This window comes from Electrophorus electricus, chromosome 13 (genome assembly GCF_013358815.1).
Source record: "Electrophorus electricus isolate fEleEle1 chromosome 13, fEleEle1.pri, whole genome shotgun sequence".
Lineage (NCBI taxonomy): Eukaryota > Metazoa > Chordata > Actinopteri > Gymnotiformes > Gymnotidae > Electrophorus > Electrophorus electricus.
Window position 1 is genome coordinate 5,003,071 of NC_049547.1, and position 22,424 is coordinate 5,025,494.

Sequence of the window (22,424 nt, forward strand, 5' to 3'; positions counted from 1 at the left end):
TCTTGTCTAAACAATTAAAACATTTAAATAATAAAGAGTGAGGTTGGGGATGCCATCCAAGAACACTGTATAAACATCACAATTATTACAAATAAGATCACCCAGGTTTATTTAATTAGAAGCTCTCCAACATCCATGATAAAAACAGTAAGACATTAATTTGACTAGATCACAAATTACCTGTAGCCAACATCTGTTAAATACCGTTTTCTACATTTATTATAGGACACAGCAGGTGTAATTTGATGCATCTGATTTCTGTCAAATAAGTAAATAAGCAGTTAAATACACAATGATATACTTTTATGGGCACATTAAACTGCTTATCATGTCTACCAAGTTGCTACAACTTGAAGTGCTAAAAGTATAGGGACAGTTACTTAAAATAAAACTGCTTTAGCCTGTTGATGCTATCCAAAAACTCTTTCCCTTTGTGTCATACTTATTCAAGTTCAAGCAGAAGTCAGGAAGCCAGACTAAACAGGGCATGAAGCTAGATGTAACTGGCAGTGTCAGCTGGTAAACCAGCATGACAGCTCAGCGAATCCCATCCTGTCATGAAGCTTTACTCTAATGGTACACGAGGCAAGAAAAGGCAACAATTGTGGGATTGTATAATCAATGAAGAATACAGTAATGATGTTCTTACAAAATCAGCAAGGTCTTAAACCATTTCTGTATTTATCAAACCAGTGTTCCGTTTAAAAGTACATTTATCTAATCGTGTGGGTATCACTTCAACCTCCAGTGTTTAATTTTTGCCTGTGTGTATATTCATCACAATCTATAATGCAATCAAAGTCTCAAATAAATAAAAAAGAACCCCCTCAAACCCGTGAACTTCAGTTAGGAAAAAAAGTGCATAAAACCATGATCATAAACACCAATATGTAACGATCAACAGGCCATGATCGTCTACCTGAGCTATAAATATCCAAACCAACCACAAAATGTTACTCACAAGAGACACACAAACTGTATACAATAAATATAAGTACTTTATAGCAAGAAAAACATTTATATATATATATAAAAAAAAAGGCCACTACTGCCACCACTTCAACACTGAATAAAAGTAATACATGTAAATATGTCCTTTGCATGAGTACCAAAACCAGTATCAAAAATATGCTCAACTTCAGAGCCTAGAAAACAGGAGCCTTTAAAGCCCAAGACCAGTGTAAAGACACCTGCATTAGTTCTTTCAGTTATAGGACACGAAGTTGGCAGGGAAGATGCCCACCTGGCCTCTTAGCTCCCCTTCCCACCAGTCATACTGTGTGTCCGTCTTGGTGAGGACGGTGATGCGGTCTCCCACAGCGAAGCTCAGGTCCCCTGGCTGCTGGCCATTGTAAGCGTGAATGGCCGTGACCACGAGCGCGCCGCGCGACGCTTGGCCTGCAACGGAAGGTTAGATAGAGGGTGGGGGCAAGGGGTGGAAGGCAGCCAGGTGAGGGTGTGCACCAGGTTGTACTTGTTTGGCATTCCTGACAGTTTATTTTCTTAAGTGTGGAATCGTGCAACACAGTTTGTTGTAATGCTCTGAGGAGCACTTTTCTGTATACACCAACTCATTCTGGTTCCACTTCAGCAGGGCATGAGATTTAGGCAATAAACTATAAGGTTCTGCAGGTTGTGTAGTAACAATATTCATTTATATATAAGTGCTATATATAAGTGCTCTTAAGTAATGGTTATGCTGAAAAATATTCCCTTCATAATAAATGGCATTAACAGGATGTAAAATTAACCAACATTTGACAATAAATCCTCTGACCAGACCTTGTGCCTTAATTTTTGTTAAGTTTGTTCCACCTTATTTTAAAATGTCGGTCAGCTACGTCAACCCAGATACCCCTCTTTAAGATGCACATTTTAAAAAGCAGTGGATATGCCATACAATATAACCACCACCAGTCTAGAACTGTCCAGGAATGAATATTCGGTTCCCATGGCTACCATTATAAATCTTTAAGGAGGAACACTACTTTACAAATTTCCCCAAAGAAAGGCCCGTTTGTTCCCATTTGTGTCAACTTGTTGAATGCATGTCAATAACATGCTTAATTGCCAATATGTTAAAGTTTACCTTTAACAACAAACAATTGTATAAAACAAATGACAATATAATCTCAAACTAATTCACATCTTTTCATATAGCATTCATATTACTGGTAATAATTCAAGTAATAAATTCCTCAATTTTATATAAAGTCCCTCTGCACAAACCTGTCAAACTCTTTCTATAAATCAACTCAAATTCAGCCACTATAAAATTATAGAACATAGGTTATACTTGTATAATCTGACTGAGTGATGCGTGTCTACCAGAATCATAACACTAGGTGGCAGCCTAATATTTGAAACTTCTCTTATGATCATCTTGTAAGCTTTGCCAATGAATTTTGAAGAAAGCATCAGAGCTTACCATATACAGCACTGAGGAAATGTCTTGCGCCACAATTAGATTTGCTGTTTTAGCAATGGCATAATGACCATGTATAATTATTTCTCGGTTTCTATTAGAATACAACCAGAAAATACAGGAAATTAAAAAAAAAAAAAAAAAAGCTTCTATAGGCTACAGTGGCAAGTATTTAGTGTGACCTCCCCTTACTCTTTCGCAATAGCAGGAACCTAACTCTCTTAAAAATAAATGGAATGCACCAGGTGATTACTTCAGAAACTTCAGTACAATCTACCCAAGAGTTCAAGATGTGCTTGAATAAATCTAAATAGTGGCTAAATCCAAGACCTTTGCACAGTACTCTATGCACTGCTATTGACAACTTTATATTCTTATGCGTGTTGTGTGTGTTGTGCACCAAACTGATGTTGAAATGAGCAGCATGAACAAGAGTGGTGCTGTAGCAGGAACTTGGTGCACCTCCCTCCTTGTGTGCATGTGATACACCAGGATTCAGACAGACGACTGGAAGCCCACCACCAACCCTCAAATCCTGGGCCAGCATTTTGAGTTTTATTCGACCCATTTCCCCCCCCCCCCACTCTCAACACCCTTGAACTCCAATCCCAAAAGAACACCATCCCATCAACAGAGCGTTCATTTCCACCAACACAACTGCAAGATGCAACAAGCTGTATGCTCCATGGCAACACAATCCAGAGAGTTTCTGCAGACCTGTCAAGCTCATGTGTTTTGGCAAAGTGGTGACATTTGAGCTATGTGGTCTTCTGCTCATGCACGCAATGTCCAAAAAGTGACAGCTCATGAAAAGGGGAAGGGGAAGAGACTGGGCGTTTCTGTGATCTCAAGTACACACCGACGACTCTGAGATTAGTTAACCAAGGCCAAGTCCCATCATGCACATCGTTAGTAGTCTAGGGACTTTTTTAATGCAGCAACAGATGTTTCAGTGGTACCTGAGAAGCTTGGCTGAGGAAACGGAGAGGGGGAGAGAGAGGGAGAGTGATTCATTACTGGAGGTCAATCACTTCCATCCAACTGAACTTTCTAATCTTACATGGAAGTGCAAAACTGGATTCGGTCCCATGTGACTTTGGAAAACACCAGAAAACAATACAGCACTCATACTTCACGAGGTCTCTCCCTCTGATAAAGTGCCCTCTCACACAAGTCAGCTAGGCCCCATCTCCTACCTGCCTGTCATCAGAAGCATGTCTTCATTACTTGGTGTGCTAATGATCTACAGGGTTTGGAAGAAAATGTTAATGAAAAACACATAATTGAGAGTTCTGAGGTTCTCCTCCTTCATATCATGGGTAATAATGATGAGGGGGGGAAAGGTGAACACGAACAATAAACTAGGTTGGTAAACATGACATTGGACACATTGCAGGTCCCCTCAGGGCATAAACATTGTATTTTTTAAAGGCATCAATCTTTTAACATTATCCAGCAGTGTGCCAATCTTCAGACACTTGAAATTTTTAATTTTTAATTTTTTTTTCTTTTTTTAAAAACAACAGTTGGGACGGTGGCTGTTTGTCGCTCCACAAGTGCACATCACTAACCCCAACCATAATTCTATGGATGCTGCTTGGTAAGCTTTTGTTCTGCTGCACCATCAGCAACACAAAACCAGACACAGCTGCCAGTTATGTTGCAACCAACATATCAAATACAGCACCACAAGGCTGAATGGACAGTAACGGACAGTCACTGTAATAGATAAAATACAGTGACGATTCAGAATTCAGAAATCTGTGTATTAATGTACATTCCATATATTAAAGTATGACCCCCTTCCAGTCAGGCTCTTATCAAAGCTCAGGAAAGGTCTGCTGGTTTAAAATGTACAAGAGTGGGTGCATTACTGTTCTGACACGCACACCACTCAATGAGCCTAACTAATGCGTCTGAATCAGAGGTAAAAATAACAGCAGAAATGCCCCACAATGGCATCTAAACCAATTAAAAAAGTAAAGAGGGGAAATGAGCGATACCAGGAAATTTATTCTAGTAATAAAAGATCAGCGCTCATGTTTAAATGAGGAAGGGATGGAACTTGCTAAAATGCACATATTAATGTAGTTCTTGTAATCAGAGTTCAATGCCTTTCCATACAGTGTGATATCTTTAATTTTGGATACCAGACTCTGAACGAAACGCAGGTGTGACGAGCTTCTCCCTTTTCATGGGGTTGCATCCACTCCCGCCCTAAAGCACAGCTGAAAGCACTTGACGCCACTCATGTCCTTCACTTCAAGCAGGCACAGGTGGCACTAATCCATGACAAGAAAACAAACCAAAAACCAGAAACTCAAGACTTTGGTTTTCTGTGGGATTTCTTTGTGGCCCACATCTGCGGAACAGGAGCTTGCATTGGTAGAGACAGGGTGGAGGCACATCACTGAGCCATCCCTGGCAATGGGAGCCTTGAAAAGGCATGGCGTTCCACTGCAACTGCCAGCTGAGTCATAGTGAGGAGTGAGCATTCCCAGGAGTGCCTGAAATGGTGACGGGCATGCCGGCTGCAGTGCCTGAGAAACTCGACCAACGCCCGTTGTGTCCACGTAATGCCAAAAGCCAGTTACATTCGCCATACAGTTTGCCACATCAAAAAGCTTGCGTGTACAAAAGCTAGTGTGATACAGCAGCACTAAGAGACACAAACGTCACTACCCATACTGGTTAGCCATAGTTGCTCATCTACATTGTTCTGTTTCAAAACACAAAATCTTGGCCCTGTGATGAAAGATGGGAATGGGGCCAGGCTCTGGCTCGCTGTTTCACATGGGCCAAGGCCGTTTCACCGCGTGCTTTTTTACTGCACACTAATCGTTTAACTGCATCGTTAAACTGGCATTAATGGTCCATCATACTCTGGACTGGAATGAATGAAAAACCACTTCTTTTTTTTCCCTGTTCCAAGAGTACATGGCCCACTCCATTTCAAAAATGATGGAGACAGGAAGATTGTGACAGATGTTCTATGAATGTGAACAGCATCGTGATGTTTTTGTGCAAACCAAAGCAAACATGTAAATGATCTTCTAAGGCAGTCTGACAACATCTGAAGACAACAAAGGTCTTTAAGCCACCAAGATCTTTTGATACTAGTTCTTAGACCATTTGAAATAAAAATAAAAAAAGTTAAGCAAAGTGGCAATGTAATTACAATTTTTTAAATAACTAATTATTTTATAACTACTATTTTAATAACTAAGTTTAAAGCATGCTTTTTTTTTTTTTTTTTAAAGCATGCAGGCCCCAACTATAACTACTTGAAGATCAGTTTGCTCATTGCCATTTGTGCCCTGTACCATCCAAAAATAATTTTTGGAAGGCAGCATTTGATTGTCCATTGTAAAGAATGGACTCTATTGACATAATTATGACGTTTCCCCAGACGTAGCGATCTACCTGTATTGAACGGCGTAAACTGGGAGGGCCTCTGGGAGGCCTGCAGCTGCCCTGAGCTTTCTGACGGCCAGCTGGGGAGGTTGGGATAGAGGGCTGGCTTCATTTCTGCAAGAGAAGTGGGGAAAATTAGGACTCTTATTAACAGAAGCATCTAAGAGTGCATTTACCTGTAAAAACATCCACTGCCAAACACCACATTCTGCACACTATGATAAGCGGCTACTCATTCAAAGATAATCCTTCCATAAGAACAACTCAGTAGAGCACAAATGATAAACAAAATATTGGCTTGGAAGCACACCATGGGCCGAGTACTATACCCAAGAGCGCCATTTCTGTGGTAGATTACGACTACTACTACTACTACTACTACTACTACTACTACGAGATGGGAGCTCAGTATCATTATAATGTTTTACCCTCTGGCCTTCGAGTGAAGGAGGGCTTTGGCTGATTGAACGCTTCAGAAGGAAGAGTCCTCAGTGAAGGGGGCCTTGGTCTAGCTGGCGTGGCACTCACCTGCAAAGAAGAAAAAAAAGAAAAAGAAACTTCATAAGCAATACTTAGTGTGTCACAGGTCCTACAAAACAAACCATCCAAGACATCTCTAACAGCACAGTCAAGGCACTCCTTACAGGTGCAATGTATTAAACTGATTCTTGTAAGGCCTTTACAAAAGGGCATGTAATGAATAAGTTAGGAGTCCGAGTTTGCCTTTGAAAAAGAATGGCCAGTAACCAAAATGATACCATTCAGAAGGGAACCTGACCCTGGAGGAGGGGCGCATGTTTTTGCTCTGCCACTCGGTGGTGTATTTCTCTGTATAGTCATCCAAAATAGTGTACAGGTCATATGCTTCAGGAGGAGGTTCCACATCTCCATTAAGAATTGCAGATGCACGAATGTCTTGGGAATAGAACCTTTTGGAAAAAGAAATAGAAGAGGGTGACATGAAGAATCATGCTAGATTACAAATGGGGAAAGAAAACTCATGTCCATTTCTAAAAGGCTGCATTCTTTTTAAATAGGATTTACCCATTACAATCTTGTTAGTGAAGTATTGGATGAATATTAAAGATTTTGGAACAGAACTCACTTTCTGTTGGCATCTTTACGTTCAATTAGGCAGGAGCCAACTAGAGACACTCCAGCATAGAGGCCACGAGACTTGCAGTAGGAGAAGACAGCGGCCGTGCTGCGTAGTGCCACATCTGCCTCCAGATTCCTGCCACAGGCGATTAGTCAGTCGGGTTTGTTGGGCCGCATGCGGGCATAGTGCGGCACCATTCACAGTCCAAACCCACAGTTAAAGTGTCTAGCTGGGCTCCAGCACACTCAGTGTTATGGACAGACTGCCCAATTCAGACTTTTCTGTTTACATCCCTAAATACAGCTGTTTCATTCACGTTTCATTTAGGGACAAAATCAAGTTAGTTTAAAAAAAACAAAAAAAAACAAAAAAAAAAACAAAGGGGTGGTCAATAAAGTGCCCAATCACTGTTTGAGAGTAGCTGGCTCACTGTGTAATGTTAAAACAATTTATCATGGGGCATATGGCATATAATTGGTTCCCATCTTTGTATGTAATATTTGCAGGAACTTTGGTGCGTGCTGAATGATGGATAATTGTTCTACCAGTTAGAGGTTGTGCTGGCAGCACTAGCGGATTTGATGTCTATATGGGTCTCATGAGATTCCAAAATTAAAACCAACACTATAAAAAGGCAGCTATATTTATCTCCTGCAATGAGAGGAAAAGGCCCTAGAAATATTAATCATGCACCCACTCTGAAGAGTGAGACAATTTATGTGCTACTGAAAAGGAGAGCTGGTGTACAGAACTTACTAATGACAAGAGAGCATAAAATGACTAGTAAACTTCAGGCGAAAGCCTGCATTAGTCAGCTGGACCTTCAAATTTCTCTACACTTTAAAATACCCCTCGTCAAAATAAACACAAGGTCAACAGCACATCAGCAAGCTTATCTGCAGCCTCAGAGCAGAGAAAATGGGAGAAAAAAATGGACTCCAATGACTGATGACCACACCCACGTGAAAGCTGGACTAAGAGCAACAGTGCTCCACCTAAATCCATGCTTCTCCTACCTGCCAAGAGGTCCCACGGCCACAGTGCAGTTTCCTCCAAATGTCAGGTTTTCTCCTTTGCTGAAAGCTTCCACAGCCCTCCTCTGGTTCAAGATGATGACAAAATCAGAGGCCTGAAGGACAAAAAGCAATTTTTAGTAAAGAAAACGCTCATTTACCATTTTAATACAGAATGGAAACTTGAATTAGGGATGCAGACCTTAATACAATATAAATAATGATCCAAGGTGTTGCAGCTCCACATGACAATATGCAAGGTTATATTTTAATATATATAACATATTATAATAACAGGGTACTGCACACAAGTGGTGTTTGTAAGGCAAGAAGAAAACACAGTATGTATCATTCACCACACAAAAGCACCCAATAACAATACACATACGTATTAAATAAAATAAAGATCAGGTTCAATAAAAAGGTATCAGCCCTTATGATGACAAAGTCCCTTAAGGGTAATATGCTCATCCATCACATTGACAGCCACACTGACAACTATTGTGTGTCTGTCAACACATTTAAAAAAAAATAACTTTCAGACTCTTTAATTGGTCTGAGTGCTGGAGTTGTACAGGGTTCAGGGTGTGCTGATGTCTCCGCAGTGAGTTGACAGGACCAGGACCGCACTCTGTTGGCAGCAGGAGCAGGTGAGGCTACCACGTGGCATGAATCAAAAATGAATTGAGCTGTGAGCACATGCCATAAGCAGGAACCTCTCTTCCCAACTGCGATAGTGACCATCAGCCCCTGAAGGAGAAGGCAGTGTGACGGAGAACATCACTCAGGAAGGTAAAACGTGCGTTCTGCATGCCGTGGCACAGAGCTGTCTCTTAGGTCTGGTGTTCAGAACACACGTTTACCACCTGGAAGACCAAGGTTGAGAGTGGGTGTGGTTCCTGCCCTCAGCCTTCAACACACTGGTGCTTATGATAGACTTAAGCAGAGGCCCAAGGCTCCTGTTTTTGTGGGCCAGAGGAGAATCTGTGAAGTCAGTAATCGAGCCACAAATGGCTCTGCAGTTGGGAACTGGGGTTTGGGATGTGTAATGCCTCAAAAGGGAGTGCTGGAGGTCACAAAGGTGTTGTCTTACACTACAGGCATCATTACAGACATTCTGTCTGCGTTTTCCAATTACACTGTTGTATTGAATCTGGTTATAGTTTAAAACCAACCTACCTCCAAACCAATTTCAAACCCTCCACCGAGACCGGCTATGCCAATGGCTGAGGGAGCAGACCATCCTTTATCATGAGACAAGAAGGAAACGATGTCACTCACAAAGAACACACATTTTATAACAATATACAGAATGAGCTTCAACTATACATGAACACCTGTCATACTGCAACCATTTTTTACTCAATGAACCAAGTGATAATACCTAGCATAACTGGATAAGATGGGTTAAAAGCTTTAGACAGCAGTGACCAAAGTGACATACAACATTTTCAACAAGTGCCTAAAGCAGCACAGATGATCAAAATAATCAGAATTAGAAAAATCCAAAATATCGTGCAAACTGTCTATATTCCAAAATGCATTTACATATACACTACAGTAGCATGTGTCAAATTTTCCACTACAAAGTACAGGGCTATAAATAAATCTTGAATAGAAAATGGATACTGTAGGGGTAGATCCTGGATGAAAAGTTATGAAACAACAGACAACCTCTACTTGTCTGCTTCACACAACCTCATCTAAAGCCTTAGTATAGCATGCTTTGTATCTGTCTGACAAGTATTAATTCCCTTTTGGAGTGAATGGGCTTTTTTTTTATAACAGTGAACATAGCAGAATTACCTCCCAGCCATTTATAACTGGTCAAGAGAACTGTGGGTCTTTTTTGGATTCTGCTTTGGAACAGATGAACAAATTCATCATTGTGGAAATCTCTCTCTCTCTCTCTGTGTGTGTGTGTGTGTGTGTGTGTGTAAATGTGATTGCCTGTGTGTGTTTTATATATGCCATTCATTATGCAAATTCCTGGGGGGGCTGAAATCAGCTTCACCAATTTATGGTTTACAGTTATGAGTGTAATAATCTGACTGGGAGAAGTTCATCTTACATCTGTATAAAAGGTATTTTCTGCCCACCCTCTGTCTTAAAATAATTTTGTATTTTTTTTTTAATTCCATGTTTGATTTAAAAATAGTGTATTAGCAACATGCATAGAGACTATAAATATTTACAGCATGTTGCTGTACTTCTTTCTATTTTTAGAAAAAAATATTCAAGTAGAAGCAGGCAAAAAAAAAACAAAAAAAACTCAAGTTCATATCTATATGCACTCTACAAGATAAAGTGGAACATTGTTCTATACAAACGAACAATGTAAGACCTAGGCTTTCCTAAGCAAACAGCAAATAGCCGAGCTTTTCAAATGGTCTATTGTGTATATATGAGTGATTTGCTGAAGCAGCAAGTTTGCATGGGTCACCACCCCCTGACCAAAATTGTTCTATTTAACAGTCTTTGCTCATGCCAGGGAACAAAAAGTCCATCATGAGGATAGATAACATCAGCACTGTTTCCACAGAACTTTTGAAATACAATCAGAAATGCTGACCTAATTAAAATATGACTTAACCCCCCTCCCCAAAATGTTCTCAAACATGTACTTGTAGTTTTTCAAATGTTCCTTTTAGAGTCCCTCAACTGAAATGAGAAAGGAATGCAGATGTGACTGGGGGAAATCTGTTTTGTTTGTAAAAGGAGCCGAGATAAAAATAAACTTACGTCCATCAGGAAGACGGGCAATAACTATCCCACTGCCCCCGCGAGCAGTGATCATGAACCCTGCTTTGATGACCGATAGGATGGCCAGTCCATGGGCTTTGGCAATCACATGGGCTTAAATGGACAGGAAGAAGCAGAAAGTTTATTAACAACTGCAGCTCACCAGACGCACCCCCCTCCAAACTACCAACCATCCACCCACACGCACGCACACTTTGTTGAACAAACACTCAATTTGTCCTGCTTACATGTATATATTTTATTATTTCCTTTTCGAATGTGAAATACAAATACTAAAATAACTTTAGATAACACATGCAACTAAACTGGAATTACATAACATTAACCTGAATTCCACAGAAATTGACACTAATGCAGCTTCAGAGGTAGGAGACACAAGAATGTCAATCACTGAAATATGCACTGGGTAGTGAGTTATCAGGCCACTGTGTCTGAAGGTACAAAGAACCAGAGAGAGGAAGTCAGTCCAAACAGTAAAGTCTAGTGATCTGCCCCAAGTAAATTAAACATGAAGAGAGATGGATAGATGAACCCCAAATACAGTTGGTTCCAGGGTCATGGCAGGTGGTAGTACCCTGAGAAGCTCTACACACAAACTGCATTCCAGAAGACTTTAAGGATTTGCTAGCTTCAGAGCTGTAGATTGAGATGGTCATATTTTGAGTCGATAGATATCCCAAAATCGTCTTCTGGACATCATATGGACATAACACGACGGAAGGGTTAGCGGCTGTCTACAGGCCATCTACACGGTTTACAGTTTGCGGTATAAAGCCAATAGGAGACTGGTAATGAGAGTGTATTAAAATTAGATGCTGTTTTGTAAGCATTAGTATTTAAGAGGGCTTAAATACAGTGCCATTTCAACAAACGCTGTACTTACTGCCCATGTCATCTATGGTCTAGAGTTTGATCAAAGAAACAACAGCTTTTAATATGTCTACGCCAACAGTTGCAGTGTTATTTAAGGCCTGTTTCCAAAGGAACATCATCTTGGGTAATTCCAGTGGGAGACTTTCTCCAAATTAACAAAAAGTGATGCCTTCTTCTAAGTAAGAGAATGCAAAAAAGGTCTTGCAAAAATAAGCACTTAAGCAACCACCCAAATCATTCTATAAAATGGCTTTTCTCACACAAAAACATGCATCAATGCTCTGGTACTAACCATCACTAACTGGTATAGCTTAATACAGAAATGAAGACATATTGAAAATGAATTCATATTCTCTGGAGTAAAAATGCTCCTGTCAAGACAAGTCTTTATAAGAATAAAATAAACAGGCTGAGAGGGCTTCCAAAAACCCTGGCCTTTGTTTTGTGTATTACCAATGAAAATAAAGTGAAGACATAGAAAGAGCCCAGTCATGTCATGTAAAGACATGCATGAAGAAATATTTGGCATTAACTAGGTTCACAGATGACATCAGTAAACAGCAATCTTCTCTTTGAGCAGAGTCATTGGGATTCTATGCCAGGCATAGCTGCTGTCATGAGATCAGCGTCATGTCTTGAGTCTTGTAGGCAACATTATTTTTGGAAATGTATACACAATAAAGATGACAGTACAATGCAAAATGGAAAAAAGTTCCATGAGGCATTAAGGCAGACGTTTCCACCCATAAATGAGCAATAACAGACAACAAACAATAGTGCAAAAATTTATTTGCTCCCTTAAATGAAAAGCAATTAATAATATTAGAATACGTCAAAGTTTTACGCATGTGGCCCTTGGTTATTTGATTGTTTAGCTATTCATTTAAATCAAGCATAAGACACTTACCTGGAATAAGCTTGTCAGGGCCTTGTCTGTTTGAGATCTCTGTGAATTCTCTGAGGATTTTTGCAGCCTTCTTTGCCTCAGATTTCAAGCTGGATGGAATTGGATTGTTCACTGTAATAAATATTTGTATACAAATTATCACCACACTTGTTAGTATTTAACTAAAGAAGTGACATACATGTACCAACTTGTTGCCAGTGTTTTCTGGGAACAAGTTCTGGGAAGAAAAGCCAACAATGGTGTGAAAACCTTTCACAAATGGTTGCAACCTAACTTTGTGCTGTCTCTAGCCATCTAACTTTAGTTTTATAAATGATAAAAATAACAATATACATGCACTATCTGCAAAATGACAATGATGGAACTTGTTATTTAAGAGGTTTGTAGGCATACAAATGTTTCTATTGTTTGCTGTGTAACTGTTAGATAGATAGATAGACAGATACAGAATGAACCCTATTGATTTTCAATGGCATAACAAATGTCAAGGTTCTTTATTCATTGTTTTTGGTACTGTGTCATTATTCACTTTTTGATTAAATATACTATATATAATATAAACCAAATAACAGAGACCTCTGGTCTCTCGCTGCTGTTTGATTATAAATATAGCTGCTTGATATATATATATATAAATAAAAAGACAAGCCTCCTAATTTTCATAAAAGACATTCATGTTAAATAAAGTGACATTTTACAAGCAAAATGTACACTGCTCTGGATAATGGCCAAAAGCCCCACAGCTGCCCAGTGAAATTTGGTTATTTATTTACTTGAAGCTTTTTCTACCTTACATCAACCTTTCAGTTTTTCTTTTAGGTTTGTAATCTAGTTCTAGAACATCTTTGGCCCAAGAAGGCTCATACATTGTCCTGTGGCATCGTGGACCTGGGGCCTGTGTAACGAAGCATTCAGTTTGGACAGGGTTCAATCTGACCACTTCTAGATATTTGTCCTATCTATATAAAGTCATGTTAAATCTACTTATATAACAATTTTTACAACACAAGTTGTCACAAATCAGCTTTACAAATATGAGTCATTTAAGTACACACACACCACCACCACACCACACCCACACACGTCCCTAAGGAACAAGGTAGAGGCAACAGTGGCCAAGAAAAACTCCCTGGGCAGAATTAAGGAAGAAACCTTGGGAGGACCAATACTCAAGAGGGAAACCCATCCTCCTTGGCTGCTGTCAGTGAACATAATGGCTAAATATATTTTAGAATTGCTTTTTGTAATATTTAGGCCAAAATGCACCAGCTTTAACTTTTTATAATTGTTCTTTAGTTGCAACTATATCAGTTTTATAAAGTCTGTAGAAAAATATGTTATATAAAACAAATAAAAGAAAAAGGCCACCAAAACATTTGGTGATCTTTGAAGACCCTGGCAAAATGCCTGTCTCAATCTGTGCTTTAAAAAAATTAAGTGATCCATTTTCATAAAATGCTGGGGAAGTTTAATGTACCAGGGTATCTGAAGGCTGATGGCTAACAGCTCTTGGACCAATCCATAATCCCAAACGTGCATCATAAATTGCCATGGGTGTAGCCAGGTAAAAAGTGATCCAGATCCATGAGATAAACAAACTGATGCTTGGATTGGAGAGGGGCCATGAAAGGGTGGCTTCTCTAACAACATTCCTGCTAAATTATTTGGCTGTATTGTGCATCTTGCCTCTGTTCTAAGTGTGAGTAAACACTAATTGTTTTATTTATTATGTAACATTTGTTTTTTGTTCAAATACCCCCCTTTTAGTTATTTTAGTTATGCCCTTCATTAAATTTTTAAAAATTTAAATACTTCCCTTAAATATTCTACAAATATTACCAACAGTTCACAGTTTATCAGTGCTGTCTTATGGGATCCTTATCTAATAACAGATTGTAATCATCTCTCAACTAGGCTTTCCTTAATGAAATTAAGGTTTCACTCAATTGAAACAGTAATTTGACTAAATAGGTGTCGTATTAAATTTTCTACAGACTGTCTCAACTGGAAACAAAAGTATAATAGAAAAAAAAACTAATAGGCTTTTGGTGTCACATGCACCATCATTTGGAATGACCATTTGTTACAAGTCTAAGCAAATCAAACAAACAATCAATAAACAATGGACAGGTGAAAATGCAGATGAGTGACTGCAAGGAGTGCCCTAGTTTATTAATAGCCTCTGGTCAAATAGGCCTTCTCCATTTTCTGATGTCATATATGTGTACACCTCGCATCCTCCACCACCCTTTTCCCTGGAATGACACTAACTGTGGCTCTCCGTTTCACAAAAGCAAATATTCTTGTGGCATGTACAACAGCAGCAAGCACTTTTCACTGGGTGGTGCAGACTGCTGCAGACTTATTTGTCCAAGTTGTTTAAGGTTCGTTGTTCAATTAGGACAGCATAAGAAGCTTTTTAGTACAAATCCTTCCATATTCTGTGTGCTTTTTAATTACATTCCATTGCCTGCATGTTTATTTGTTTCTTAAGAATAAGAGCATCAGGCAAATGACTAAACAAATATATACAGTTATCAAAGAAAACGAAAAGCACAAGATGAAAGACGAAGTGCATCAGTGCCCCACCTGGTGGAGGCAGACAACTCAATCACAACTGTCTAATCCTTTCTAGTCCTACAAGATGCAGCCATGGCTTGTCTGTGATCATCTTAATTCGTTTTGCACTCATTAAAATTTCAGGGAAGAATCCTTAGGTTTAAACCTGAAAATCAAAGAGTCAAATGATGCAGACAAAGGTTATTTTGGGCATTGCTTTCAGGGAGGCACTTACAAAATGTTGCTTTCAATGTAGTCTTTCTGGTCTAGAAATTCCTGCTAAACCTGCTTAGTCAACAACACAGATTTTCCTTGCACCTAGGAGATATCTGCCTCATGACCAAAATTGTAATCACAGGGTTACCACTAATTAGAGTGCTAGCCCTCAGGCCAGATCCTTTCACTGTCAAGATAGCTCATGAGTAACTCTGATGATTCAACAGCGCCTTTAACTCTCATTAACTGTATTCATTCAAATTCATTTAACTACATTTAATTACAAGCGGGTTAGTTAGAACACAAAGATGAATGTAAAAGGACCATTTAATTTAACATTCTTGAGAGAGACAGAAATAGAAGATATCAGCTATAGAGGGCAACCCTCAAAATAATTATCAGTGGTGCTGTGTGTAATTATTTTGGGTGGTGTGTATATAGTGCCTCTTAAGATATATTATTTCATTCTAGAATAAATGAGGAGTGCAAGTGCTTATTTAGCAGTGTGGTAATAAAATTGACTATAATGCAGGACATCAGTTTAAGTTCAATCAAACTGTTGACTACTAGAGAAGCATCATTCTGAAAAATGTATGCAATTCCCACAACCAACAATGCAAAATCGGGGTTGTACTGAACCCATTAAATCTTATTAAATTGAATTTTAATCCAATTATCTCATTCATGCAAGTCTGTACCTTCACAAGGCTGCAAGATGAGATGTCTTAGATTTGGCATGTTAAATTACGCCTGCAGGAAAATATCAAGGACCATATGGATACTGGCTAGAGCTGATAAGAGAATGTGTAATTTCATAATGTCAGCCAATTAGTAATTACCAAGTCCTTTTCTATGAAATGTTAGACTGAACTGTGGCACAAATTCATGTTGAGATATGGCATTTGACAGTGCTGGTCACTTCAAGCACAGCCACCCAACAAAAGCAATATAAATCTGTTTCATGGCATGGCTGTGTCAGGTTAAATTTCAGAGGAATTGGTGATGATATGCTTAAAAAAAAAAGAAAGTTTATTACTTCCCCTGATCTAATTCTGTTTCAGCGTTTCTGTGGTGGCAGCACATGAACAAGTGAATGACTTGCAAGGAGTTCATTCACTTCTGCTCAAAAAGTATGCAAAAGGCAAACCTGAAGGAAACTTGCGTCCATTTCCACACTGTTCACAGTATGTGACCATTTTCTGTAGTTATCATAAAGGTAAATTAATATGGTAGAAATCTAAGTTAAAGGTCTGTTTGTTCTTCATTGTGGTGTTAAAAAACACAACAACAGCAAAAAACAACCTCCAGTGCATCAGTGGTGCTCATGAAAGCCCAGAGTGTAGAATATTTTGGTGATATCCCTGCACATATATACCTGAATCAACTGATAGACTAATTAGCAGGCTTAGAGGGTGTGTAAAAGCAGGAAGAATTTTGCTGGACTCACACCCCCTGACTTGAGCACCCCGACGTACACAAAGAAGCGACATGAATTTACAACCTGTCTCAATAAAACCTAAATTACCATTCTGCTGAGAAACAGATTAAAGGGCTTGCTGACTGTGACTATTAGTATTCACAATAAAATCTATTAAAGTCTTGTTCACTGGTTGAAACGTTCAATGACCATCAGTTTGTAATTTGAATATCAAAATAAAATATCAGGCAGTAGCGTGCAGGATAGTGAATGCTGAACAAATGTATGGTGCATCTAGGGTTACAGAGCCATGCTTATCACCTCATGTTCAAGGTCTATTTAGGCAAACAGTGTTCCCTTTTTATTCCTAAATCTTATTTAGGGTGATGATGCATCTAATAAAAAGGCTAATGAGAAAACCTAGAGTCAATACAGCTAGTTGACCTCACCTGTTGGTCTTTAAGTGACTTAGCAGTGCCACCAACCTGGGAGGATAAGGGTTACAGACTCTTGCTTCAAAGTGTGCAAAGACTGATCCTGCATCACATCAAACTACCTGACATTGTGAACAAGACAGAAGACACCCATGTGGCTCAGCAACTGGAACCCCTCTTCCTAGGAATGCAAAAACAGCAAACTACTAAATTTTATTTTGAGCTGTAGCTCTATGTTTGCAATGCATCAGGTTAATTGAAAGAGTAAGAACTGAAGATATAAGTCACCTCATAGTCCCCTCCATGGCAATAATAGCACTCTTTCCATGATATCAGCTACCTCGACATGGTACGAGGCAAGAGGAAGTCAGAAAATTAAGACACTAGGTGCAGCTATGATTTCTGTGCCAAAAAGAATTTTTCCCCCCCCTCTGTGTGAGGTACACACAACAAATCTGAGTGGCCCATCAGTTCTATTGATGAAATATGCCATTCATACCAGGGGTACCAGCTTCGAGAGAGATCACCTTTCAGAGTTTCGTTTCAAAACGAATGGCTCTAATAATGAGATTGTACCGAAGGCCTGGATCAGGTATGTTATATTAAGGATGGAACCAAACTCTGCTGGGTGGCAGAAGGTCTGTAGTCAGCAAATACTTACTGCTACACTTCTTAATTGCCTCCAAATTCCTTAGAACACTACCATCTTGGATTAAACCATTCTCCATTCACCGACCATTTTCTGCTGGTCGGTGGTCCGTGAAGATAATACATTTCATGAAACTTTACAAATGTGCCCAAGTCCCCCGACACAAAAGCAGAGAAACCTCTGCCGTCAGACCAGGCTACCGGCCCAAAGGGGGATGACTAATAAACACAGGTGTCATAAGGATTAACAATAAGAATACAATTTTTGTCATTACTACTGTACAAATAATTGCTGCTTACGCAGATCTACATGATGCATTAGTCAGTAATTAGACAATAAGTGAGTAACATAGAAAAAATAAATAATAAAGCATGAAAAATGCAAATGCTTGCGGCAATGTAATTAGTGGCAATTCACATTTACCAGAGATAATGAAAAATTACAAATGCAGCTTCCATCCAGAGAGAGAAAATGCAGACATCTGCTGCGATGGGAGCAGATTTAAATTGATACAGGATTAATTTGATAGGGTGAATTCTTCACCGTCACTACAGTGAGGGCTACTTAACACGTCAGACTATCAGCTTCACAATCAGGAAAGAGATGTTACAGTAGAAGTGTTGCTGCTCAGTGTTCATGTCCTAAATGTACAGGAGGACTTGGCCTCAAAGATCTGGATCCATATGAATAAAAGATTAGGGCTCTACTGAAGCCAAATGCTATCTGGGAAGCCCTGCAAAATGGCCTCAAAAGCAAAAGCTTTTATTCTTAAATTGTTTAAGGGATACACTAAACACACACATTTCCAATGCCCCATGCTCTACACTCCCTTCCCGCAAGACTGTGTGGTCTCCTAGACCAATCCTAGTATCATCAATTTTGCCAATGACACTACAGCCCTTTGACTGACCAGTGGAGTTGATGAGAGTATGCAGATGATGAATGTGAGAGTGTACTGGGAAGTGGCAGATCTGTTGGCATTGTGCCAGGACAACAAGCTTTCCTTAAATACAACAACACTAAGGAAATGACTGCTGTTCCAAGGAGGAAGATGGCACCACACACACCACTACACATAGATTAAGCGGATATAGAGAAGGTGAACACCTTTGAATTCCTCTGTACCAGATTGTAAAGCTCTCTAGAGGGTGGTGACGGATGCCAGAACATTCAAAGGAGCTGCACTGTTTACCACACCAGGGTCACCATTAAAGCACACAGTTCAACCCCAGCATAGTCTCTGCACAATTCTACCATGAGGGAGATGGTACAGTGAAATCAAGGACCACTAGACTCAGGAAGTTTTTATTCACAGGGCAGCCAACAGCTGACTGTTTGCTGGATATCTGACAATAAAACTCTTGAATCTTATATCACATGGTCATGTAAATGAGAATATTCCAGTTGTTCCAAAAAGAAAAATTGTTATTCCTCACAAATTCTCTTGGACTATGGACTATTTTTGCACTACAAGAACTGATCGAAGGCAGAGAAAATGCCCCAGCCAACAATAAAATGTTGTCAATATGTGTTTGAGTGATAAATTTACTTTCCTCACAGAAGCTTACTTATTTGCTTGCGTCAGTCAACATATATTTGGTGCAACTCTTTAAATGAAAAAAGAATAGCTCATACACCAGCCACTTGTGTGTCTACTATAAAAGTCAAAATCAGGTTTTACTTATATAATGACCTAGACAGATTACATTCAACAGTTAAAAAGCAATGAGCATTTCTATGCCAACATAGTGCAGCATAATGTAACATTGAATACTCTAAATTAAAAAGTTTTTTATCAACCTAACCACCATGTTTTTGGACTGTGGGTGGAAACCCACGCAAACACAGGAAGAACATGGAAACTCCACCCAGATTGTGATTTGAAGCCAAGACCCTAGCAATGAGAGAAACATGCTAACCGTGGCCACTATGCTGCCCACTAATCTAACTTTTATATTGTCTTTGTTCAACTAGACTGGAGACCTTGGTGTTACAAAAACACTATTTACTTTTAATTAGGTTTAAGCATCACGAAGCCCTGTACCACAACGCACAAGTGCATCAATTGTGTAGTCTCAAGTCACAGAAGTGCTTCTGGCTAGGACACACTGAGCACCTCCTAAAACATACTTGAAGCAAGCCATGCATTTCAGACTTAGGAAAGTGGGGGGTTGGTAAGCCCCAGAAAAAGGTATTTTTGTGGCAAAAAACACAGCAAAAAAACTAATTTAATTTTATATTTAAATTGTATTTCTAAATGGTAATGGAAATATGCAATATAATTGCACTGGACATGTACTGGGAAAACCAGGTCATATGGTGTCATGAATTAGGTGATAAACCTAGGTAGGTTTTTTCCTAAGAATGACTTACTTTTTAAAAACTACAGAAGTGGTTACGAAAACCGAAGCTAACCACAATAAACGGTTTCTGAAGAAGGCTGAACTGTGGTCATGACTGCGATTAATTCAAAACACGCCCCACTTCAACAAAACAGTAACATTTCATAAAATTTCAAGTGCGTGGCTCTAGTCTCGTCTAGTGTCGAATGAATGTGTAGTGAATAACATACTGACATCGCGCATTTCAAAATAGCCAGGTGCATACAGCTGGGCCGCAACAAAACTCACTGTTAAATCTGAATGTGTGGTTACCCTTCGTAAGGGGATATGAAATCGTCTAGGCTATATGAAGTCCATTCGAATATTAACGCCTCAAGCAAGAAATTGCCTGTATTGCCCGTAGAATAATATTTGTGATAGGGAAGAGGAAAAAATTTCATTTTCTACTTACTTTTACCAAGAACGAACGTTATTTGCCAGGGTTGGAGACGCCTCAGTTTGCCAAACTTTTCCTGTTCTCACCTGGCCCAGGTAAAGTAGATTTCCGTATGTTCTCTCTCAACTTCCCATACACTTGCTAAACCTGTTGCTTAACTATAGTCTTAAAGGACCCAAGTCACGTTAAACTATCAAAAAAGACTTATCCCTACAACAATTAGACGTAATGATAAACAAATAATGTTAAATGTACCTGATTCACTTTTTTATTGTGCGGGCAACATAGTAGATTATATCACGGTCAAATATTCATAATTTTAGAGCAGGCACAATTTGGACAGAGCATTGAAAATGACGTCGGATAAAAATAATCAGGACCCTTAGCGAGTTAGTGTGCCGTCGGGATAGAAGCGAATCGGGAGGTAAAACGGTGACGGGCTTAATGCTTCTGTTATTTTAGCTGACCGCCTCTAAAATAAAACGCAAAATATTATTGCAAACAGCGCACGAATGAAGTATCTAAGTTACTGGGGACTTTAGCAGGGGAAGATATTTCTTCGTGTTTAATCATTCTTACTCTTGATCAAATACTGACAGTATAAATGCTTGTTTTTTTTTTCCCCTCTCTCTATCACTTAAAGGCTTTTATAATTTCGCAGGGTCGACAGGAGTCGTCTGTCTTTTGGCATCTCAGGAAAAACCAGACCATCGTGCCGTCGAAGCTGCTAAACTTTGATTCCTCAGTGGTAGCTGTAGTTTGCGTGCGTGCAAGTGTTTTTCAGTGGAGGTTTGACAGATTTGTCACCGCTTTAGTATTCTTATACCATGATTGTTTAATATACATGTGCAAACAACCTTTCTGTTGGTTAGTAAACTGTCATTAATACTTGTCTTGACGTTGAGTCTATGCCATTTGCCTTAAATGTTGTTATTCCACTGTATATAATCCCGTTAGATCTTCAGGTAAAGAGATTTATATAATAATGGTTGATGTACAGTAGTAACAGTTATATTTGAGAGTTGTTAAGATTTTTAAGTACAATTATGTCCCAAAAGATAATCCAAGACATTAAAATAGCCATAGATTCCAGTATGTTCTCCATCAATGCTGAAAATATGTTTGGTCTGTAGGCATATATAACGATATTCAAATTATATGTTTAATTTTTTTTTATGTTTACAATTTGAAACAAGCCACTTGACTTGAATTACTTTGGTTTTCATGCCCAGACCCATGGATCTGTTTATGGGTGGATGATCTTTCCAACAGCACATTTCTCAAAAATAAATAAATAAATAAATAGATAGTTTTTGTCTTGATTTACATGCACTGAACAATGTTCCAATCTTAGCAGATAACATACCTTTGTCAGAACCTGACCAGTATACAATGGTAAACCATATATTATTTGTCTTTTGTGGTAATTGTTGTAAGTCCTTTCACCCATACCAAATATGTCTGCATTATTTTACACATTTATGCTCTACTAAAGAACTTTTAAAATGACAAAACATTTAGGCCCTTGTATGTTATTTTAAGTTTTTTTATTATAAGGTTCACTATCAGTGTGCCATTTGACAAGCAATATTGAAAGAAATTGAAATTGGTCAATGCTTTTTTGGGCTCTGTGTAATCTCTCAAGTATGTGAAAAACCTCACCAAACTGCCTTGTCATGGATGCTGTAGCTGTCAGTTAAAAGACACGATGCTATGCACATGCACAGGAGCACACACATGAAATGCTGCGTATGAGTCACCACATGCAGCTGCCCAGTTGCCAGGTTCTTGTTCCCTCTGCAGTCTCCTAAGACCTTTGATCCTAAGCTATCCCTGCACTGGCAGCCAAAAAAAAGATTCACTTAATTCACCTGTCT

General features: G+C 39.1%; 1 protein-coding gene across 2 annotated transcripts; it reads right to left on the bottom strand.

Moving 5' to 3' along the window:
• Positions 1–92: 92 nt before the first annotated feature.
• Positions 93–20,870, bottom strand: sh3yl1 (SH3 and SYLF domain containing 1). 2 transcript variants are annotated; one of them, XM_027008874.2, is made up of 10 exons: positions 20,803–20,870; positions 12,495–12,605; positions 10,694–10,807; positions 9,131–9,195; positions 7,955–8,067; positions 6,945–7,073; positions 6,618–6,768; positions 6,268–6,367; positions 5,849–5,953; positions 93–1,398 (listed from the first exon to the last, which is right to left on the bottom strand). In XM_027008874.2, exons 3-10 carry the CDS (start codon positions 10,746–10,748, stop codon positions 1,205–1,207), a joined length of 912 nt encoding a protein of 303 aa, XP_026864675.2. In that variant the 5' UTR covers positions 10,749–10,807; positions 12,495–12,605; positions 20,803–20,870; the 3' UTR covers positions 93–1,204. The 2 variants fall into 2 exon arrangements, with proteins under 2 accessions (XP_026864675.2, XP_026864674.2); XM_027008873.2 differs by lacking the exon at positions 20,803–20,870 and adding an exon at positions 20,563–20,796.
• Between the last annotated feature and the right edge of the window lie 1,554 nt (positions 20,871–22,424).

Bases quoted from the DNA above. Each gene is read 5' to 3' on its own strand.
- sh3yl1 (XM_027008873.2), bottom strand. The intron at 10,808-12,494 runs GTAAGTGTCTTA...TGTCCATTTAAG, and splicing joins CCCTGACAAGCTTATTCCAG to CCCATGTGATTGCCAAAGCC. The intron at 5,954-6,267 runs GTAAAACATTAT...CTTCTCTTGCAG, and splicing joins CTTCACTCGAAGGCCAGAGG to AAATGAAGCCAGCCCTCTAT.